Raw genomic sequence first — 18833 nt, forward strand, 5'->3', positions numbered from 1 at the left:
CAGAACTATAAAAACAGGTAAAATAAAACCCCGTCTGCACCAGAAAATTATGAAAGGATAACCAGAACTTTCTGATAAATTTCTTTGCAGGGAGATAATACACAGTTAAAAGAAGTGTCAAGCAGCGTGCATGGCAAGCAAGATAATGGGACAACTGGAACTCCCAATATTAATAAAGTCAGAATGGCAGGGGTAGAACAGAAGGAAACTGAAAGTAAGAAAAAAAACTAAATGATGAGAAAAGTGTCTATTAATGACACTGGAAGATATACCAGTGCCACCAGTTCACAGGTAAGTGGCCAAATGGCCAACATTCTCACTGCTGGTCCATTGCAAGGATGCTGCAGCAGAGCAAGGCTCCTAATGAGAGAAGCAATGCCAGGTGTGGTGGCTCACACTTGTAATCCCAGCACTTTGGGAGGCCAAGGTGGGTGGATCACTTGAGATCAGGAGTTCGAGACCAGTCTGGCCAACACAGTGAAACCCCATCTCTACTAAAAAAAAAAAAAAAAAAATTAGCTGGGCGTGATGGTAGGTGCCTATAATCCCAGCTACTCGGGAAGCTGAGGCAGAAGAATCGCTTGAACCCAGGGGGTGCAGGCTGCAGTGAGCCAAGATTGCACTGCTGCACTCCAGCATGGGCAACAGAGTGAGACTCTGTCTCAAGAAAAAGAAAGAAGCAATGCTGGAGAACAGACAACGTGCCCCAGTTAACATCAGGCTGTCGCAACAAGATGCCATTCAGTATAGTGGTGAAGTTTCTAAAGGAAGCCACTGAAGGCTTCCTCCTACTTCTCATAAATACATGACGAGTACTTCTCATAAACAAGTCTCCAAGCATTCAACAGTAATTAGACACTAGAACAATCATGGGTCCATCTGCAAGATATGCTAAGACACATGTTCTTCCACATTTTAACATCTCTGACATCAATGGTACCTTACAATTGCTGCCAGCCAGATGGTAGCTCTGACTCACTGTGAAAATCAACCAATGAGAACTTCCAGATGATCAAAAAATACTTGCATCAACGCATCTTGATTTGATAAAATCCACTGTTAAACTGGGAGTGACTTTTGGAGGGACACCAGTACCACTACCCAGACCAGTTAGCCACAGGCTTGGTCTCTAACCAAGGCAGGTGTGTGCTGTAGCAAACATCTCATGTTTCAGATAAAGCCATACAAACAGTTTTACACACACATAAACAAATGCATGCACACACACACCAGGTTTACAATGGAAAAACTTAAAAATCAACAAGAAATTTCTAGAACAGGGTGGAATCAATTTCTGATACACCAAGTACCAGAAAACACTGGAGCACCATCTATTGCAGTGCTACTCAAAGTGTGGTCTGGTCCAGTAGTTGCTTTTTACTGGTTTACAAGTGAGAAACAATTGAGTGAAACCTTTTAGAAACTTGTGTAGCAATTTAACATTGCCAAGACATCAAGCATGTAATCAGCAATTTATTTTTATTGTAGTTACTAAAATACTGGCTCATGGCAGATTGGAATTTTTTTTTTTTTTAAAGACAGAGTTGCTCTGCCACCCAGGCTGAAGCGCAGTGGTGCGATCTCAGCTACTGCAATCTTCACCTTCCAGGTTCAAGTGATTCCCCTGCCTCAGCCTCCCAAGTAGCTGGGATTACAGGTACGCACCACCATGCCCAGCTAACTTTTTGTATTTTTAGTAAAGACAGGGTTTCACCATGTTGGCCAGGTTGGTCTCGAACTCCTGAACCTACGTGATCTGCCCACCTCAGCCTCCCAAAGTGCTGGGATTACAGGTGTGAGCCACCACACCCAGCTAGATTGGAAAAATTTTAAAGAACAACTGCTTTGCCATAGATAGTTTGGAAAATATTGATCTACAGAGTTCATCTAGAGGACCAGATGGGCAAAACCATGATCTAAAATGCATATAACCACAAAAGTAATCACTATCCTATTTCTAACAAAATAGCAGACTAGATGCCTGAAACCTACTGGGTAAAGAACATCTAGACTGCTGGGGAAAAAGTTTATATTACACAATTAATTGATTGAAAAGGATATATATATATATATATATATGAGACGTTGTCTTGCTCTGTTGCTCATGCTGGCATGCAGTGGTGTAATTATCTGCATCTCCCGGGCTCAAGCGATCCTGCCACCTCAGCCTCCCTAGTAGCTAGGATGACAGGTACACGCCACCATACCAGGCTAATTTTTTAATTTTTTTTATGGAGATAGGGTCTCACTATATTGCCCAGGCTGGTCTTGAACTCCTGGGCTCAAAGAATCCTCCTGTTTTGGCTTCTCAAAGTGCTGGGATTATAGGCATGAGCCATCACATTCAGCCCCTGAACTGGTAATATACTGATACGGCTCAAATCACTAAAAATATTAAGAGGGTCTGATAAAAGAAATCTGCCACAATGAGATACCATCTCACACCAGTTAGAATGGCAATCATTAAAAAGTCAGGAAACAACAGGTGCTGGAGAGGATGTGGAGAAATAGGAACACTTTTACACTGTTGGTGGGATTGTAAACTAGTTCAACCATTATGGAAAACAGTATGGCGATTCCTCAAGGATCTAGAACTAGATGTACCATATGACCCAGCCATCCCACTACTGGGTATATACCCAAAGGATTATAAATCATGCTGCTATAAAGACACATGCACATGTATGTTTATTATGGCACTATTCACAATAGCAAAGTCTCGGAATCAACCCAAATGTCCATCTGTGACAGACTGGATTAAGAAAATGTGGCACATATACACCATGGAATATTATGCAGCCATAAAAAAGGATGAGTTTGCATCCTTTGTAGGGACATGGATGCAGCTGGAAACCATCATTCTTAGCAAACTATCACAAGAACAGAAAACCAAACACCGCACATTCTCACTCATAGGTGGGAACTGAACAATGACGTCACTTGGACTCGGGAAGGGGAACATCACACATCGGGGCCTATCATGGGGGGGGAGGGGGGAGGGATTGCATTGGGAGTTATACCTGATATAAATGACGAATTGATGGGTGCTGACGAGTTGATGGGTGCAGCACACCAACATGGCACAAGTATACATATGTAACAAACCTGCACGTTATGCACATGTACCCTAGAACTTAAAGTATAATAATAAAAAAAATTAAAAAAATAAAAAAAAAAGAAATCTGCCACCACTACCCCCCCATCTGCCTGTTTCCATTACTGCTTCCCCAGCATTACTAGTTTCTTGTCCTTCCAGAGGTTTTAAAAATGCATATACAAGTCAAAATATATACACATATTTATGGTATACATGAATTATATATGTACATATTCACAGATATAAACTTTTCTCTCTTCCTTTTTAATACAAGTGTAGTAAAAGCATGTTTTACAATACATAAGTGAACCGTTAGGAAAATAAAGAGAAGAGTCTCTAAAGTCAGAAAGGAGAAAAAAATCTCTCAGCGAGTGAGTGCTGGAGTCCATGCTTGCCTCCTGACCATCCATTGGTTCCTGGTGACCTGAAGATGGAGAGAAGCCTGAGATAAGACTGACAGGACAACTGTTCTGAGAGCCTTGTGTAAATCTGGACTTCCTGAAAGGCAAGCAGAAAAATCCTGGTCCATACAGGGAAGATGTAGATGCTGTCTATCTTGGATTAAGTCCTCAGTGAAATAGAACAAAAGAAAAAAGTCTTGGCCGGGCACAGTGGCTCATGCCTGCAATCCCGGCACTTTCAAAGGTGGAGGCAGGTGGATCACTTGAGGTCAGGAGTTCGAGACCAGCCTGGTCAACATGGTGAAACTCTGTCTCTACTAAAAAATAACAAAATATGGCCAGGCATGGTGATGTGCACCTGTGGTCCCAGCTACTCGGAAGGCTGAGGCATGAGAATCCTTTGAACCTGGGAGGCGGAGGCTGCAATGAGCCGAGATCACGCCACTGCACTTCAGCATGGGTGACAGAGCAAGACTCCATCTAAAACAAAAACAAAAACAAAAAAGAAAAAAGTCTTCTCGGAGAACACCTCACCACGTGGGTTTGGGCCAAGAATGCAACCTCCCTGTACCTGAACGAAACCCAGGAGAAGAGAAGGAAATGAGGGAAATCATATATGACCACAAATAATATGAAAAGAACCACACAAGTTCTAGAAATGACAAGTTATGATCACTGACATCAGAAATTCAAAAGACAAGTAATACAGAATCTTGCATACTCACAGTTTACGAAAGAATTGGAATCTACATTAGAAGAAGCTACCCAGAATGCAGCCCAGAGAGAGGGACAGGCAAAGACACAGAAATGATGAAAAAGTTTGAGAGGTGGATGACAGAACAAGGTCTAAACTCCCAGTGATTTTTATCTGTTGGTCCCACTGTGTGATCCTTAAGTGTTATTAAACTACCAAAACATGCAGGTCAACTGCCGACCAAATAACAGAGAAACCTGGCCCACCAATAATCTCAGTGCCTGTGGCTAGGCTTTAGATTAAAAACAGCAGCAACGAAGACCACCTAAACTGTACTGAATAGTCTTGAAGTGATTATATTTTGGTAAAGTTTAGAGTAGATCCTATTTTTCCCTTCTTCCAAGATGTTTTACTTTAAATACCATTAGATACACCTCCTCCTTTGAATAACTTTTCGCGTTGAGAATGCAGTATTTTATCACAGACTCATTCTGACTCTCCCAACAGCCACAAAGCCCTAGGTTTATGAAGGAAGAGAATTGTTAAGTACTGTGTCTGACATTTCTACTCAAAATAAGCCAGACTACATCACAGGACCTTTAAAAAAAAACATAATTTGTGCCTCCCCTCCGTCCCTGTCTCTCTCTAATATTTTCTTTCCAAAACCCAACGGATCAGTTTGTTGTGTACCCCCTAGGGCACAAGATCCTACCTTGCAGAATACTGTTTCAACTTACATAATGCAACCAACAAGGCCACGTGGTACAAATTACTTGAAATGTTTGTCAAAACAATAAAAGAATATCCATTAGGTCACCAAATGAACAAAACATCTGTAGCACCATGCTCAGCACACAGTGGTACTCCATGACTACTTTGCAGTCACTTACTGAACAACATCTTTAGAGCCCCGAATGTACACTAGTCATTATCAAATGCACTGAAGATGCAATAAGCAACAGGTGAATCCCCTACTGTCGAGGAGCTGTGGCTTAATGGGAAAGTTGGGTTGCACATGCCCAGAAAATCTTCTCCTTACAAAACTCTTAATAAACATGTCAACAAAGCTTTGCTCTGGACCATCATTCCACACGTGGAAACAATGCCTTTGGGCATGACCAGTGTGTTGGAAGCCAATCTACAGATTTCTACATAGAAATCATGAAAGAGTTTGAGATGTGGATGACAGAATAAAGAGCTCTAAAATCCCAGTGATTTTTTTCAAAAATTTTTATAAAACCCCAGTGATTTTTTTTTTCCAAAAAATTTTTTAAATCCCAGTGGTTTTTTTCAAAATAACGAAGTTTCCAAGGTCAGAAGTAGCCTTGGGGCTGGTGCAGTGGCTCACAACTATAATTCTAACACTTTGGGAAGACAAGGCAGGCAGATCACTTGAGGTCAGGAGTTCAAGACCAGCTTGTCCAACATGGCAAAACCCCATCTCTACTAAAAATAGAAAAATTAGCTGGGCATGGTGGCACACACCTATAATTCCAGCTACTCGGGAGGCTGAGGCACAAGAATGACTTGAACCCAGGAGACAGAGGTTGCAGTGAGCCGAGATCGTGCCACTACACTCCAGCATGGATGATGGGGGGACGATCAATTGCCTAGTGTTTCAAAAGTGGCCTCAATGGTGGAGACCTTCAAGTGGGGCAGGAGTATAAGTGGCTCATATAGGGTCTTACAAGTTTTACTGGTTTCCAACCAGTTTTTCTTTTAGGGTCTCAGATCAGGGTTTCTGCATTTCCTAGACAGTATGAACTTGAGCCTATGATTCCTACACGTTGCACAAGCTTTCTCATGGGTGTCCATTTCCACCCTCAGCCTAGGGCAGATGACTTGCTTTCCAGGTGCTATACTGGGAATCCAGTTCTTACCTTCCAGTAATGCATTTGGCTTGCAGCCTTGACCTTTTTGTTGGGGAAGTGGTGTTGGGGGGGGGTGGTACTTTTTATTGATACATAATGTACATATGATAAAGTCATATGTAAGTACACAGCTCAAAGAATTTTCTCAAAGTGAAACTGTCACGTAACCAGTACCCAGATCAAAAAACGGTATTAGCAGAACCCCAGAAGTCCCCTCATGTCTCCTTCCACGTACTACACTCCCCTCAAGGGTACTCACTGTCCTGACTTCTAACACTACAGACTAGTTTTGCTGGCTTTACATTTTTATGTGAATGGAATCCCATAGGATGTATCTTTTCTGTCTGGCCTCTTTGGGTTGCGTTATGTTTGTGAGATTCATCCATGTTGTTACATTTAGCTATCATGTATTCACTCTTGTTACCGGATAGTTTTACTAATATACCACACTTTATCTACTTTCTGTGGATGGATGTTTGGGTCGTTTACAGTTTGAGGTTATTACAACTAGTGTGCAGCACTGACTCTGTCCTCACACTAATACTAAAAACCCTACTCTTCCCACCACCCACCAAACCTTCAACTTTTGGACAAGATGAAGAAACTAACTGGATTTACTCTCTCCCACCTGAAACCACCAAAAAATCAGAAAAAAAATACAGGAGACAACAGTTTTGAAGATATTGGACATCAAGCAAAGGAAGACAGTGATTCCTATGACACAGAAAATAAGGTAGACCGGGCGGTGGCTCACGCCTGTAATCCTAGCACTTTGGGAGGCCAAGGCAGGAGGATAATTTGGGGTCAGGAGTTCGAGACCAGCCTGGCCGACGCTGTGAAACCCTATCTCTTCTAAAAACACAAAAAATAATTAGCCAGGTGTGGTCTCATGTGCCTGTAATCCCAGCTACTCAGGAGGCTGTGCAGGAGACTCACTTGAATCTGGGAGGCGGAGGTTGCAGTGAGTCAAGACTGTGCCACTGCACTCCAGCCTGGGCAACGGAGCAAGACTCCATCTCAAAAAAAAAAAAAGAAAAAAGAAAAAGAAAATGAATTGAAGAACTCAAGTCAAGAGTCCAGAAAAACAAAAACATCCAGCACCCAACGCGGTGAAATTCAAAATGTCTGGCATTTACTAAAAAATTTCCAGGCATGCGAAGAATGAGGAAAATACGACCAATAATGAGAAGAAATATCAGTAAATTAAAACCTCCCCAGGATTCAAATTAGCAGACAAGACCAACCCACTACTTTACATTCCCTCTTGGTTCCTGGAATATGCAGATTTTCCTTTCATATTTTCAGGCTCTGGGTGTGTAAGTGTCTAATCATTACAGCATTTCCATGTGTTAATAGGAGAGGTGGTTCTCACATGTACACAGGCCACCTCTCATTCAGAAGTAAAGTCTGTACAGGACTCTGCAAATGCAGTGTGATACAGACTATCATCAAAGTATGTTTGGAACACTTTGAGAGAAGAGAGATGGAAGCATCTATTTCTAGGAGGTGGTCTTTCCAGACTTTCATACTCCAAGTGTGGCCCGTGGACCAGCAGCATTGGCAACACCTGGGAGCTTTTCAGAGCTTCGGAATTTCAGGCCTCACTGACCCTCAGAACTACTGAAACTGAATCTTCAGTTCAATAAGATCTGTAGGTGATTCACAGGCACACTCAAGCTTAAGTAGCACTGCTTTAAGACACATCTCCACTATAAATTCTTCGTGACTTCACAGACAAGGCTGAAAAGGCCTGGAGCTCATCCTCTAGGCAAGAAATAACCATGAAAGACTAAAAGGAAGCAACTAGGATCATTTTTGTATTTATAGAAGTTAAGAGAATAAAGTACAGGCAGGGGAGATGGAAGGCAAGGGAAAAATATTACAAAGGTCCAAAAGAAAGAGAGAGACACACAAACCAGAAAGGTATAAGAAACAAGTGAAAGGCTGGGTGCGGTGGCTCATGCCTGTAAGTGGCTCATGGGAGGCTGAGGCGGGTGGATTACCTGAGGTTGGGAGTTCAAGACCAGCCTGGCCAACATGGTGAAATTCCGTCTCTACTAAAAATACAAAAATTAGCCAGGCATGGTGGTTGCACACCTGTAATCCCAGCTAGTCGGGAGGCTGAGGCAGGAGACTCGCTTGAACCCAGGAGGCGGAGGTTGTGGTGAGCCAAGTCTGCACCACTGAACTCCAGCCTGGGTGACAGAGCAAGACTGTCTCAAACAAAACAAAACATACACACAAAAGAAACAAGCGAAAGAAGCAAAGTCAAGAGAAGGTGAGAACTCACAATCAAGGAGCTTAGCCAATAAATGATGAGGGTGTTGGTGGAGGGGGAATGAAGGAGAAGGAGGGGTATATCTGGGTCAGGTTATGGTAACTAATGGTGCCATTCATAAAATCTAGGCACAATAGGAGAGGGGAGAGAGTAATGAACTTTTGAACGTACGAAATTTAAGTTACTCTTAAGACATCAAGTGGTGATGTCTCATCTAGGAGACCACAGGTTTGCAACTTTTGGTATAAATAACGCCCACAGGTAGAGATCACAAGTGAATGAACCAGATGAAGAGACTAGGAATCTGCATTTTTCACAAGCATCCCAAATGATGCAGGCTGGCAGTAACCTACACTTGGAGAAACACTACAGTAGAATATAAATTCTCCAGAGCCCAGCACAGCAATAATACATAGTATGTTCTCAATTTTTAAAAATAATTGTGAATAAATGAAGAGTAAATAAGTAAACAGATACAGAGAGCTCAGCAAGTAAGGTTAGCCTAGAGATAAAAATATAGAAGCCATCCACTGTAAGGTAAATACACAAGCTCTCGGAGGCACAGCACTCTTAGAAGATGGCCAAGGAATGTAATATTATTGAATCAGTAATGCATGAAGGAGAGGCCGGGCACAGTGGCTCATGCCTGTAATCCCAGCACTTTGGGAGGATGAGGCGGGTGGATCATCTGAGGTCAGGAGTTTGAGACCAGCCTGACCAATATGGTGAAACACCCGTCTCTACTAAAAATACAAAAATTAGCCGGGCATGGTGGTGCGCCCGTAATTCCAGCTACTTGGGAGGCTGAGGTAGGAGAATCACTCGAACCTGGGAGGCAGAGGTTGCAGTGAGCCAAGATTGTGCCACTGCACTCCAGCCTGGACGACAAGATCGAAACTCCCTCTAAAAAGAAAAAAAAAAAAAAAGAGTAATGCATGAAGAAGACTAAAAGTGGGGATCAAAGAACCAGAAAGACAGCCAGGGTGCAAATAAAGTAACAGAAGGGTTTATCTGGCCAGGCTGTTTTCTTTCTCAAAGGGTTCAAGAAAGAATAACACTGAATGCTGCTGAAGAGACCAAGATAAGAATGGAAATGTTCGGTAGATTACATATGTACTTACTGCTATCTCTGAGCACTTTTGGCAAGAATTGGGACAGTTTATGGAGGATAACGGTAGAGAGCTAAAAATGGGTTAAAAAGTAAATGAATGGAAGCTGAGATGTGATAACAGTAAACAAACACTAGTTTCTACTGAAACCTGACACTGAGTGAAAGGGCCAAAGAGTGGAACAGAGGGCTTCTACTTTAAATTTTTCTAGTTTTCTTTGAGATACAATCTTGCTCTGTCACCCAGGTTGGAATGCAGTAGCAGTCATAGCTCACTGCATACCACCGTCTCTGGCTAATTTTTTAAAATTTTTTCTGTGGCAATGGGGGCTTACTATATTGCTCAGGCTGGTCTTGAACTCCTGGCCTCAGGCGATCCTCCCCGACCTGGCTTTCTAGCTGAAACTCCCCACCCCCCAGACGAAGTTTTGTTCTTGTTGCCCAGGCTGGAGTGCAATGGCACAACCTTGGCTCACCGTAACCTCCACCTCCCAGATTCAAGCAATCCTCCTGCCTCAGCCTCCAGAGTAGCTGGGATTACAGGCGAGTACCACCACGCCTGGCTAATTTTTTGTATTTTTAGTAGACAGTGTTTCCCCATGTTAGCCAGGCTGGTCTCAAACTCCTGACCTCAGGTGATCCACCTGACTCGGCCTCCCAAAGTGCTGGGATTACAGGCATGAGCCACCACGCCCAGCCTCTAGTTCAATTTTCTAAAGACTACTTGAAATTCTTAAAAAATTCAAGAAGAGCTAGGCGAAGGGCAAAGAGAGAAAAGGAAAAAAGTAATTTAAGGCATGATGGGATCCACAGTATGAAGTAGGAGCTAAGGTCATCCACCAAGAATGCGGTAGAAGGAAGATTTAGAAGAGGTTTTTTTAAGTGATGGGTATCAGAGCTAAATACAGAAAAAAAAGCACTGCCAGGCAGCACCACATGCAGGTTTAGCTGAGCCCTGAGACTACCAATGTGTAGTAGTATTAGTCCACATGGCTGTGTGATTACCCTCTGTAGGATTTTCAAAGTTGAGCAGCTATAATTATTGGATGGATTCAGGACAACAGGGCAGACTGATACGAGGTGAGGCAAGAGGCAAGACAATGAAGTGATGAACTGTGGGCTCTGGACTAAATGGAGAATTAAATAAAGCCAAGAGGTGGCAGGTGCTGGACACAACTGTGGACAGACAGCCCGTGGCAATCATTCTCAGCCTAGGCTGCACATCCACGTCACCTAGGGAGTTTTGAAAATACTGACGCCTGAACCAATTTAACCTTGTCTGTAGGGGTGAGACCCAGGCAGCAGTCGTTTCTTTTTTTCAAGCCCTCGATGTGACTCCACAGTGCAGTCAAAGTTGACAACCACAGGTCTAGAAAGACTAGGTGACTGAAGAATGGAAAAGGCCTATAATCCCAGCACCTGTGGAGGCCGAGGTGGCCAGATTGTTTGAACTCAGGAGTTCTAGACCAGCCTAGCCAACATGGTGGAACCCCATCTCTACAAACACATACAAAAATTAGTCAAGCGTGCTGGCATGTGCCTGTAGTCCCAACTACCCAGGAGGCTGAAGTAGGAGGACTGCTTGAGCCTGGCACGTCAAGGCTGTAGTGAGCCATGATCGCACTACTGCACTCCAGCTTGGGTAACAGAGCGAGACCCTGTCTCAAAAGGAAAAGAAAAAAAGTCAAGGTGGGAACCTTTTTTTTTTTTTTCCTGAGGCAGAGTCTCGCTCTGTCACCCAGGCTGGAGTGCAGTGGCATGATCTTGGCTCACTGCAACCCCTGCCTCCAGGGTTCAAGTGATTCTCCTATCTCTGCCTCCCAAGTAGCTGGGATTACAGGCACCTGCCACCACACCTGGCTAATTTTTGTATTTTTAGTAGAGATGGGGTTTCGCCATATTGGTCAGGCTAGTCTCGAACTCCTGACCTCAGGTGATCCACGTGCCTTGGCCTCCCAAAGTGCTGGGATTACAGGCATGAGCCACCGCGCCTGGCCTGTCTCATTTTTAAATAACTTCTTTTACAGTTTTGTTTTCAAATCTGGCTTTTGCAAGAGGAAAGCCCGGGATGCAGGGAAACCTACTGGAGGCAGGTAAAGGTTAAACAAGGAGGGTGGACTCCTTCCCCCTCAGATGGCGGGAAGTAGCCTCTGCAGTAACCTTAATACAGCTCTTCACAAGTGAGGCACAAGAATTTCACTTGGCTGGGTACAGTGGCTCATGCCTGTAATCCCAGCACTTTGCGGGACTGAGACGGGGGAATCACTTGAGGCCAGGAGTTCGAGACCAGACTGGCCAACATGATGAAACTCCATCTCTACTGAAAGTACAAAAATTAGCAGGGCGTGGTGGCGCGTGCTTGTAGTCCCAGCTGCTTGGGAGGCTGAAGCACAAGAATCACTCGAACCCAGAAGGCAGAGGTTGCAGTGAGCTGAGACCACACCACTGCACTCCAGCCTGGGCGACAGAATGAGACTCTGTCTCAAAAAAAAAAAAAAAAGAAAAAAAGAAAAAAGAAAAAAGACAGAATTTCCCTCTAGGTTTCTAAGGAAGACTGAATTCCACAAGGGCAAAAGTTCACCCTGCTTAACAGCCCCAGAATGTGTTGTTTTTATAATTCCACTGTGTGGTTCTGCTGAACCAATGTATCTGACTCTAGGAATTTATCTTCCCTGCTCCATGTCACAGAGCTTGTTAATATTTCGTGTAAAATTAGGTTCACTGCTATATCAGCAGGTCCCTAACTTCACATAGTCCATGCCAGCAATTTCCAGTGACTAATGACCTTTGTTATGTTATCACTCATGACTGTATTACTGTCTGTCTGTAATCAGTATGTCATGACCAATTTACTACATATAGCACATATTTCAAAAACGGTATTGCTTCAAAATGGGCTTCATAAGCAATAAGTAATGCATGTAAGTAAAGCAATAAGTAAAGCACACCTTCTTGTGCAAGCTTAACTTTGCTAACCCAAATTCTCTCACAGAAGGCAAAATAACCAATAGTGAGTTATCTCTACAGGAAAACACAAACTCTGCCCACTGGACAATGGGCTTACCACACTATAGAATGTAAAAGATTCCGCCACCATAGAAAACAAATAGGAGATGGCTGGGTGCCATAAAGGGCACCTAACCCAACAAGGAACTAAAGTCCAAAATGACCTGAACGAGTAGGAGTTAATCAAACAAGAAAAAAGGAAGGAAAGAAGAAAGAGAAAGAAAAAAGAAAGACAATTCCAAAGAAAGCACATTGCACGTTTGGGGAAACGCCAGTAATACAATGTTGCTGAAGAAACAGGAACACAGGGACGGCTCAGCTCCTACATAGCTGTGCTTGTCTCATTAAGGAGTTTGAACTGTAACCTGCAGGCAATGAGGAATCATGGTAAGATTTCAAGCTACTGTGATCCAAGATTAGTAATCCAGAAGGATAAAGGCTACAATAAGAAATATAAAATCAAAGGGGTACAAGGCTGCAGACAGATACCAGCGAGTAGACATAGTTTCAATATCTAGGGTAGATATGAAGATGTACTGAACTAATTAATGTCAGAGAGAAAGGGAGGGATAATGAATCAATAGAACCATCACTGAATGTTAAAATCTTACAATTTCCACATTGCTCTTTTTCTTTTCTTCAACTTTTAAGTTCAGGGTACATGCGCAGGATGTGCAGGTTTGTTACACAGGTAAACATGTGCCCCGGTGGTTTGCTGCACAGGTCATCGCATCACCTAGGTATTAAGCCCAGTATCTATGAACTATTCTTCCTGATGCTCTCCCTTCCCCCACTGCCCCTCACTTTGCTCTTTAAAGCTATCACACTATAGCCTAATTCTGTATCTTCCCAAGCTCAGGTTAAACGGGCAATTGCTGAACTGCCTTATTCATTTCCCTGAAAGTAGCCCTGTAGCAATGATCCTGACTGATGAACGTTTGACCACAGTCCAAGGGCATCCTCAGGACTAAACCCAAAAGAGACGTTCTCAATTTACATTCCACTAAGGCTCAGAACACCAAGTATTCATGAATTTAAGGCAAAGATCATACTAACTAAAAATAATATCCCAAATGCTAATATTTACATTAAAAACACAACCAGTTTTTGACAGGTCATTTATCGCAGTTATCCTGACACAATGAGTATGCAAATTGCATTCAAAAACTATGCATCGGGTATTGAAGTTGCTGTACGTTAGAAATAGCATATTTCGGCTGGGTGCAGTGGCTCACACCCGTAATCCCAGAACTTCAGAAGGCCGAGGTGGGGGGATCACTTGAGCCCAGGAGTTTGAGACCAGTCTGGGTAACAAAAATTAGCCGGGTGTGATGGCATGCGCCTGTAGTCCCAGTTACTTGGGAGGCTGAGGTGGGAGAATTGCTCGAACCTGGGATGTGGAGGCTGCAGTGAATTGTGATCGAGTCACTGCACTCCAGCCTGGGCAACAGAGAAGACTGTCTCAAAAAAATAATAATAAACAAAATAAAGGAAATATGTTTGCAGAAAGCAGGATTAACTTTAAAAATCTTAAAAAATCTCCAGGGGGCCAGGCACGATGGCTCACACACCTGTAATCCCAGCACTTTGGGAGCCAAGACAGGTAGATCACTTAAGTCCAGGAGTTTAAGACCAGCCTGGGCAGCATGGCGGAACCCCATATCTACAAAAAGCACAAAAATTAGCCAGGTATGCTTGTAGTCCCAGCTACTTGGGAGCTACTTAGGAGGCTGAGGCAGCAGAATCATTTCAGCCTGGGATGTGGTGGTTGCAGTGAGCCAAGATCGTGCCACTGTACTTCAGCCTGAGCAACAGAGCAAGACCCTGTCTCAAAGTAAAACACACACACACACACACACACACACACACACACACACACCCCTCTCCAGGTAAAAGGACCTCCGTTTTACTTGAGGGTAGCTAACATTTAAGGACACATAAATTATTTCCACACTAGCCTAGCACCTCCAGTAGAAAGATAAAGCCTGATGCTAAACATTAGGACCTTATGTACACAGGGAAATAATAATAATCTGAGGTGGATGGGATAGGGGAGAGAGCATGAAGCAAGGTTTCTGCTCAGATCATTTCATCATGCAGCAACATGGCTCCCAAGGGCTAAAAGGGAAAGACGCAAACCAGTTCTAGACTTTTACACAATTTCGCCTCAGGTCCCAAGCTATCAAGCTACACTAGCGCTCACAAAAAAAAATAATAATAACAATTTTAAAAAATAACCCATAAAGGCTATTTAACTTGCCAAGGCTATAATCTTTAGTTACTTTCAGGAAATCTTCAGTCTCAACAATAAGACTCTTGAATATGAAATGTCTCTAATCTGAGTGTTACCTTTAACACTGTAGGCAGAAATCCTAAAAACATCTGCCATCTAAAATAGGTTAAGAAAGAGCAATGGAAGCTTTGAAACATACCCAAGTATAAAGCAGAATTTAGTCTAAAATGAAAATATTTCAAAACAGTGGAATAATCAAATAATCATTTGATAAGTAATTTTGGACAAGTCTCTAAATACTTAGAAGGAACTATAATTAGGGCTCTAGCTCTCATAAAACGAAGTAAAATACTGGGTGAATTAAGGGTAACATGTGAAAAAATTAAGAAAAAATAAAAATACTCAGAGGAAGCAGAGACTAATATATATAGTAATTTGAAGGAATAAGGAAGATATAAAAATTGCAAGAGAAAACGTAAAAGAAACAGAAAGTCCTATCTACCTAAAACACACATGCACAAACACTTTTCTCTATGTCAAATATATGTACAAAGTTAAAAGACAAATAACAGACTGGGGAAAAGAAAGCTACATATGACAGATAACAGAAAAACAACCTTTATATCAGAAAGATGAATTCAGCAACAGATTGTAGCACAGGCAAAGGATTATGAGTATGTAATTTACATCTAAATGTAACTAGCATATAAACGTATTTTAAAAGTGCTCAATGTAACTTTAAATGGATGAAAATAAAAACAGTGAAATGTCTGCTACTTAGTGTTTGTAAGACAAAATGGAGCTATCATACAATGTTACCAGGACTGTGAATATATATAACATTTCTATGGCGCCAATATGTATCAAAGTTTAAAATGTGCACCACTTCTGGCCCAATAATTCCTCTTTCGGAAATATAACTAAGGAGATCATTTCTCAAAGATGTATGCACACAAATTCATCACAGTGTTGTTTGTAATCTAGATAAATTGGAAACAACCTAAACATCCATCAGTAATAATAAATTTTAGTACCTGGTAAACTAAAATATCATGCATCTATTACAAATGATGTAGAGATCATACAGATATTGAGATGAAAAAAATGGTCATGACATTTTACAGGATAGTTCCATGTGAACAGGGGCCCTGGATGTTTGTTCTTCACTCTTCCAGCAACTAGAACAGTGCCTTGCACAAAACGGCTTTTCAATAAACATTTTTAAACAGATGAACTTTAAAGCAGGTTACAGAACAATAATCATAATGGATTCCTTTTCTCTCTTCCCCCTTCCCCTCCCTCCTTCACTCTCTCTCACACACACACACAAATTGGAAGGACAGTCACAGAAGGTTAACAAGGTAATGTAGTTTTGGTGTGTGCATGTTTTAATTTTCTCCATCCCTACCTATTGCATAAATCCCTTACACGGTAAGCATTTTTTATTTTTATGACTGTAAAATGTAACAATTTTTTTAAAGGAAAAGAACTCATATTTTAAATGAACTCCAGAATGTGCTCAGTGACTAAGCTCACAAACTCCAAAAACTAAAGTCAACAATATCCAAGTGGCATGTTTTCTTTCACTTTCAAAGAAATATCAGTATAACTTGTACCAGCAGCATCTTTCTCAGTACCAGGAAATGCCACACTGTACTAATAAAATACAGTGTTTCCAAAAGCAAAGGCACACTTCTTCCGCAGTAAAAAGGAAAAAAAAAAAAAAAACCAAACAACTAAAACTAATTTCTTAAAGTCTCTTCCACTAACATACACTCTATTCTAGTTCATGGTAACGATTACTATATACAATTGTTCTTTTTCTCACCCAGACTAAAAATCCAAGTGAACTGATATCAGTAATGTGCTCTATATAATTTTTTCATTTCTTTAGAGAGGCAGATTTCACCTTAAACAGTGGATATACCAAACTAGCCACATACCCCATGTCTCTATTCATGCCATCACCCAGTTCTATTTCACTTACATGCTTCATCACAATCTCATAACCTTATTTGGATTTTATCTGCTTCTTCCTTCTAGAATGTGAGCCCCATGAGGACAGGAATTCTGTCCTGCTCACCACGTGTCCCCTGGCCAAGAACAGTGAATGGTATCTAGTAGGCCTCAAGAAGTATTTGTTAAACAAAAATGAAAAGATGTGGCGGGCGGGGGGGGAGTACAAATCTACATAAGACAATAAGACGAGGAATTGAAAAAAGGAAAGAAAACCACGCTGATATGTACAAGCTTCAGGACTCAAAGCTATCATGCTAGCTAGCAGGTTTGGTGGACATTCTTCAGGGTGGACAGGTGCTTCACACCTATCTAAGCGCACAGAGCTCTTTCAGGAAGAAGAAAATCCACAGGGAGGTGTCCAGAGAGCTGTGAGCAGCTCCCAGAAAAGTGGACACAATCACCACCCTAACAGAAACGTGGCCCAGGTCGGAAGAAAAAAACAATACACCATACATCTCGGCCCAGATGAAAAATCACACGAATCCCTAGCACAAGCAAACCGAGCCACCACCTTCATTCAGCCTGACACGTAAGAGCAGTCTCCTTTCGCCTAGCTAGGCAGTCACCTGCAACCCAGCAAACCCTTCTCTCGCCCAACACTTTTCCCTCGCAAAGACCACCGCCACTGCCGGTCCGAGGGGCGAGGGAACGAGGGGGAACAGCCTGAGGATCAGCTTTCTCCACCCTCGCCCGAGCCCGGTCCCCTTCAAAGCACAAACGTTTCCCATTCTCGCCTGTCCCCGAGGCCCGGACCCCTGCCCCGAGCCCCTCCTGCGGTCCCTCACTCACGTGTAGATGATGGCCATGAAATGCATCAGCCACAGCACCAAGAAGAGGACGAACCCGAAGACGGCCATTCCCTCCAGGGCCAGGTCCAGCAGCGCCATCCCCCGGCCCGCCGGCCCGGCCCGGCCCGCTGCGGCCGCCAACACGGACAACACTCCCGCAGGAGGAGGACAGGGTGGGCGCCCGGTGCGGGGGCGCGGGAGGCGAGAAGAAGGTGGGGAGAGGAAGGGGCGGAGGGGGGTGGGGACGGAAGGGGCGGGCAGGGCCTGCGCGCCCCCGCCCGCGCGCTCTCGCCCGCGCGCTGTCTTCGGCGCGCTCGCGGGCGGCTGCGGGTGCTGCGGTCTCCCGGCTCTGGTCGGGGCAAGTGCGGCCCCACGCCCCGGCTCGCCTCTCCTGACCCTCGCTGCCGCCGGCCAGACCCTGCGCGCCGGAACCTCCGCCGCCTCTCCGTCTCGCCGCCGGACTCCCGGCCGAGCAGCTCCGCCGCCTGGCTCCGCCGCCGCAGCTCCGCGCACTAATCAAAACCGGCGGCTCGCGCCCCACTCCTCTGCGCGTCCCGCCCCCGGAACCGCGGCGCCCGCCTCTCCCAGGGGCGGTGCCCCCGCCGCTCCACGCCCACCCTGCCGCCCGCGCGCCCGCTGCGGCGCCGGCGAGAGCGCGCCGGGGAGATCGTGTTCTGCTGTCCGGTGGAGGCAGGCCGGGCTTCCTCCGGCTCCTGGCTCCGGCTGCCGCCCGCCTGGGCGGGAAGCGCTGCAGCCCTGGGCCGAGCTCCCTTGGCAGCGGTGGCGGCTCGGGACCCTGTGCATGGCCGGGAGGCTACGCTCCCTCCGTCCGGCCCTGCTGTTCCCGGGTGCCCCAGAAAAAGACAAGGTTTCCGGGCAGCTGCCGGAGCTTGTCTCGAAATCCCACTTCCAACGCCGCGTCTGCAGCCTCCCCTCCGGGCACTGCTCGGAGCAACCAGGCCCTCCTCCAGGCCACCTTCCTGGGCGCAAGGGTTGCCCATTGCCTTCCCTCTTACTGCTTTTAGTGCTGTGGGATCTTGGATCAAAAGGGACCTGAGAGTAAAATAATCTCCATGCGCCTCACAGATCTCTAAGCGCCTTAGCGACCGTGTGTACTATAAAAAGAAATTCTCAAACTCAGAATTAAAGAATCAGTTGATACTGAAATCCCCTAAGACTGCTGTCCAATACGGTAGCCACATGTGGCTAAGTGAGGGTTGGAAAGGCAGCTCGCCACTCTGTGGAGTACAGTGTAAATTGTACACCAGATGTGGAAGACCATCTCGTTAGTAAATTTTATATTGATTGCATGTTGAAAAGATAGTATTTTGGACATAT

The 18833-nt window shown here is 44.2% G+C and overlaps 1 protein-coding gene across 1 annotated transcript in view; it reads right to left on the reverse strand.

The window, feature by feature from the left end:
* UGCG (UDP-glucose ceramide glucosyltransferase) overlaps positions 1-18057 on the reverse strand; it is a 36354-nt gene extending 18297 nt beyond the window's left edge. Inside the window, exon 1 of the mRNA XM_023201865.2 lies at positions 17497-18057. Within this exon, the coding sequence (XP_023057633.1) occupies positions 17497-17594 (98 nt within the window). The 5' untranslated portion in view covers positions 17595-18057. The remainder of the gene's footprint in view (positions 1-17496) is intronic.
* Between the last annotated feature and the right edge of the window lie 776 nt (positions 18058-18833).

The sequence above is a fragment of the Piliocolobus tephrosceles genome, chromosome 14 (assembly GCF_002776525.5).
Source record: "Piliocolobus tephrosceles isolate RC106 chromosome 14, ASM277652v3, whole genome shotgun sequence".
Taxonomy (NCBI): domain Eukaryota; kingdom Metazoa; phylum Chordata; class Mammalia; order Primates; family Cercopithecidae; genus Piliocolobus; species Piliocolobus tephrosceles.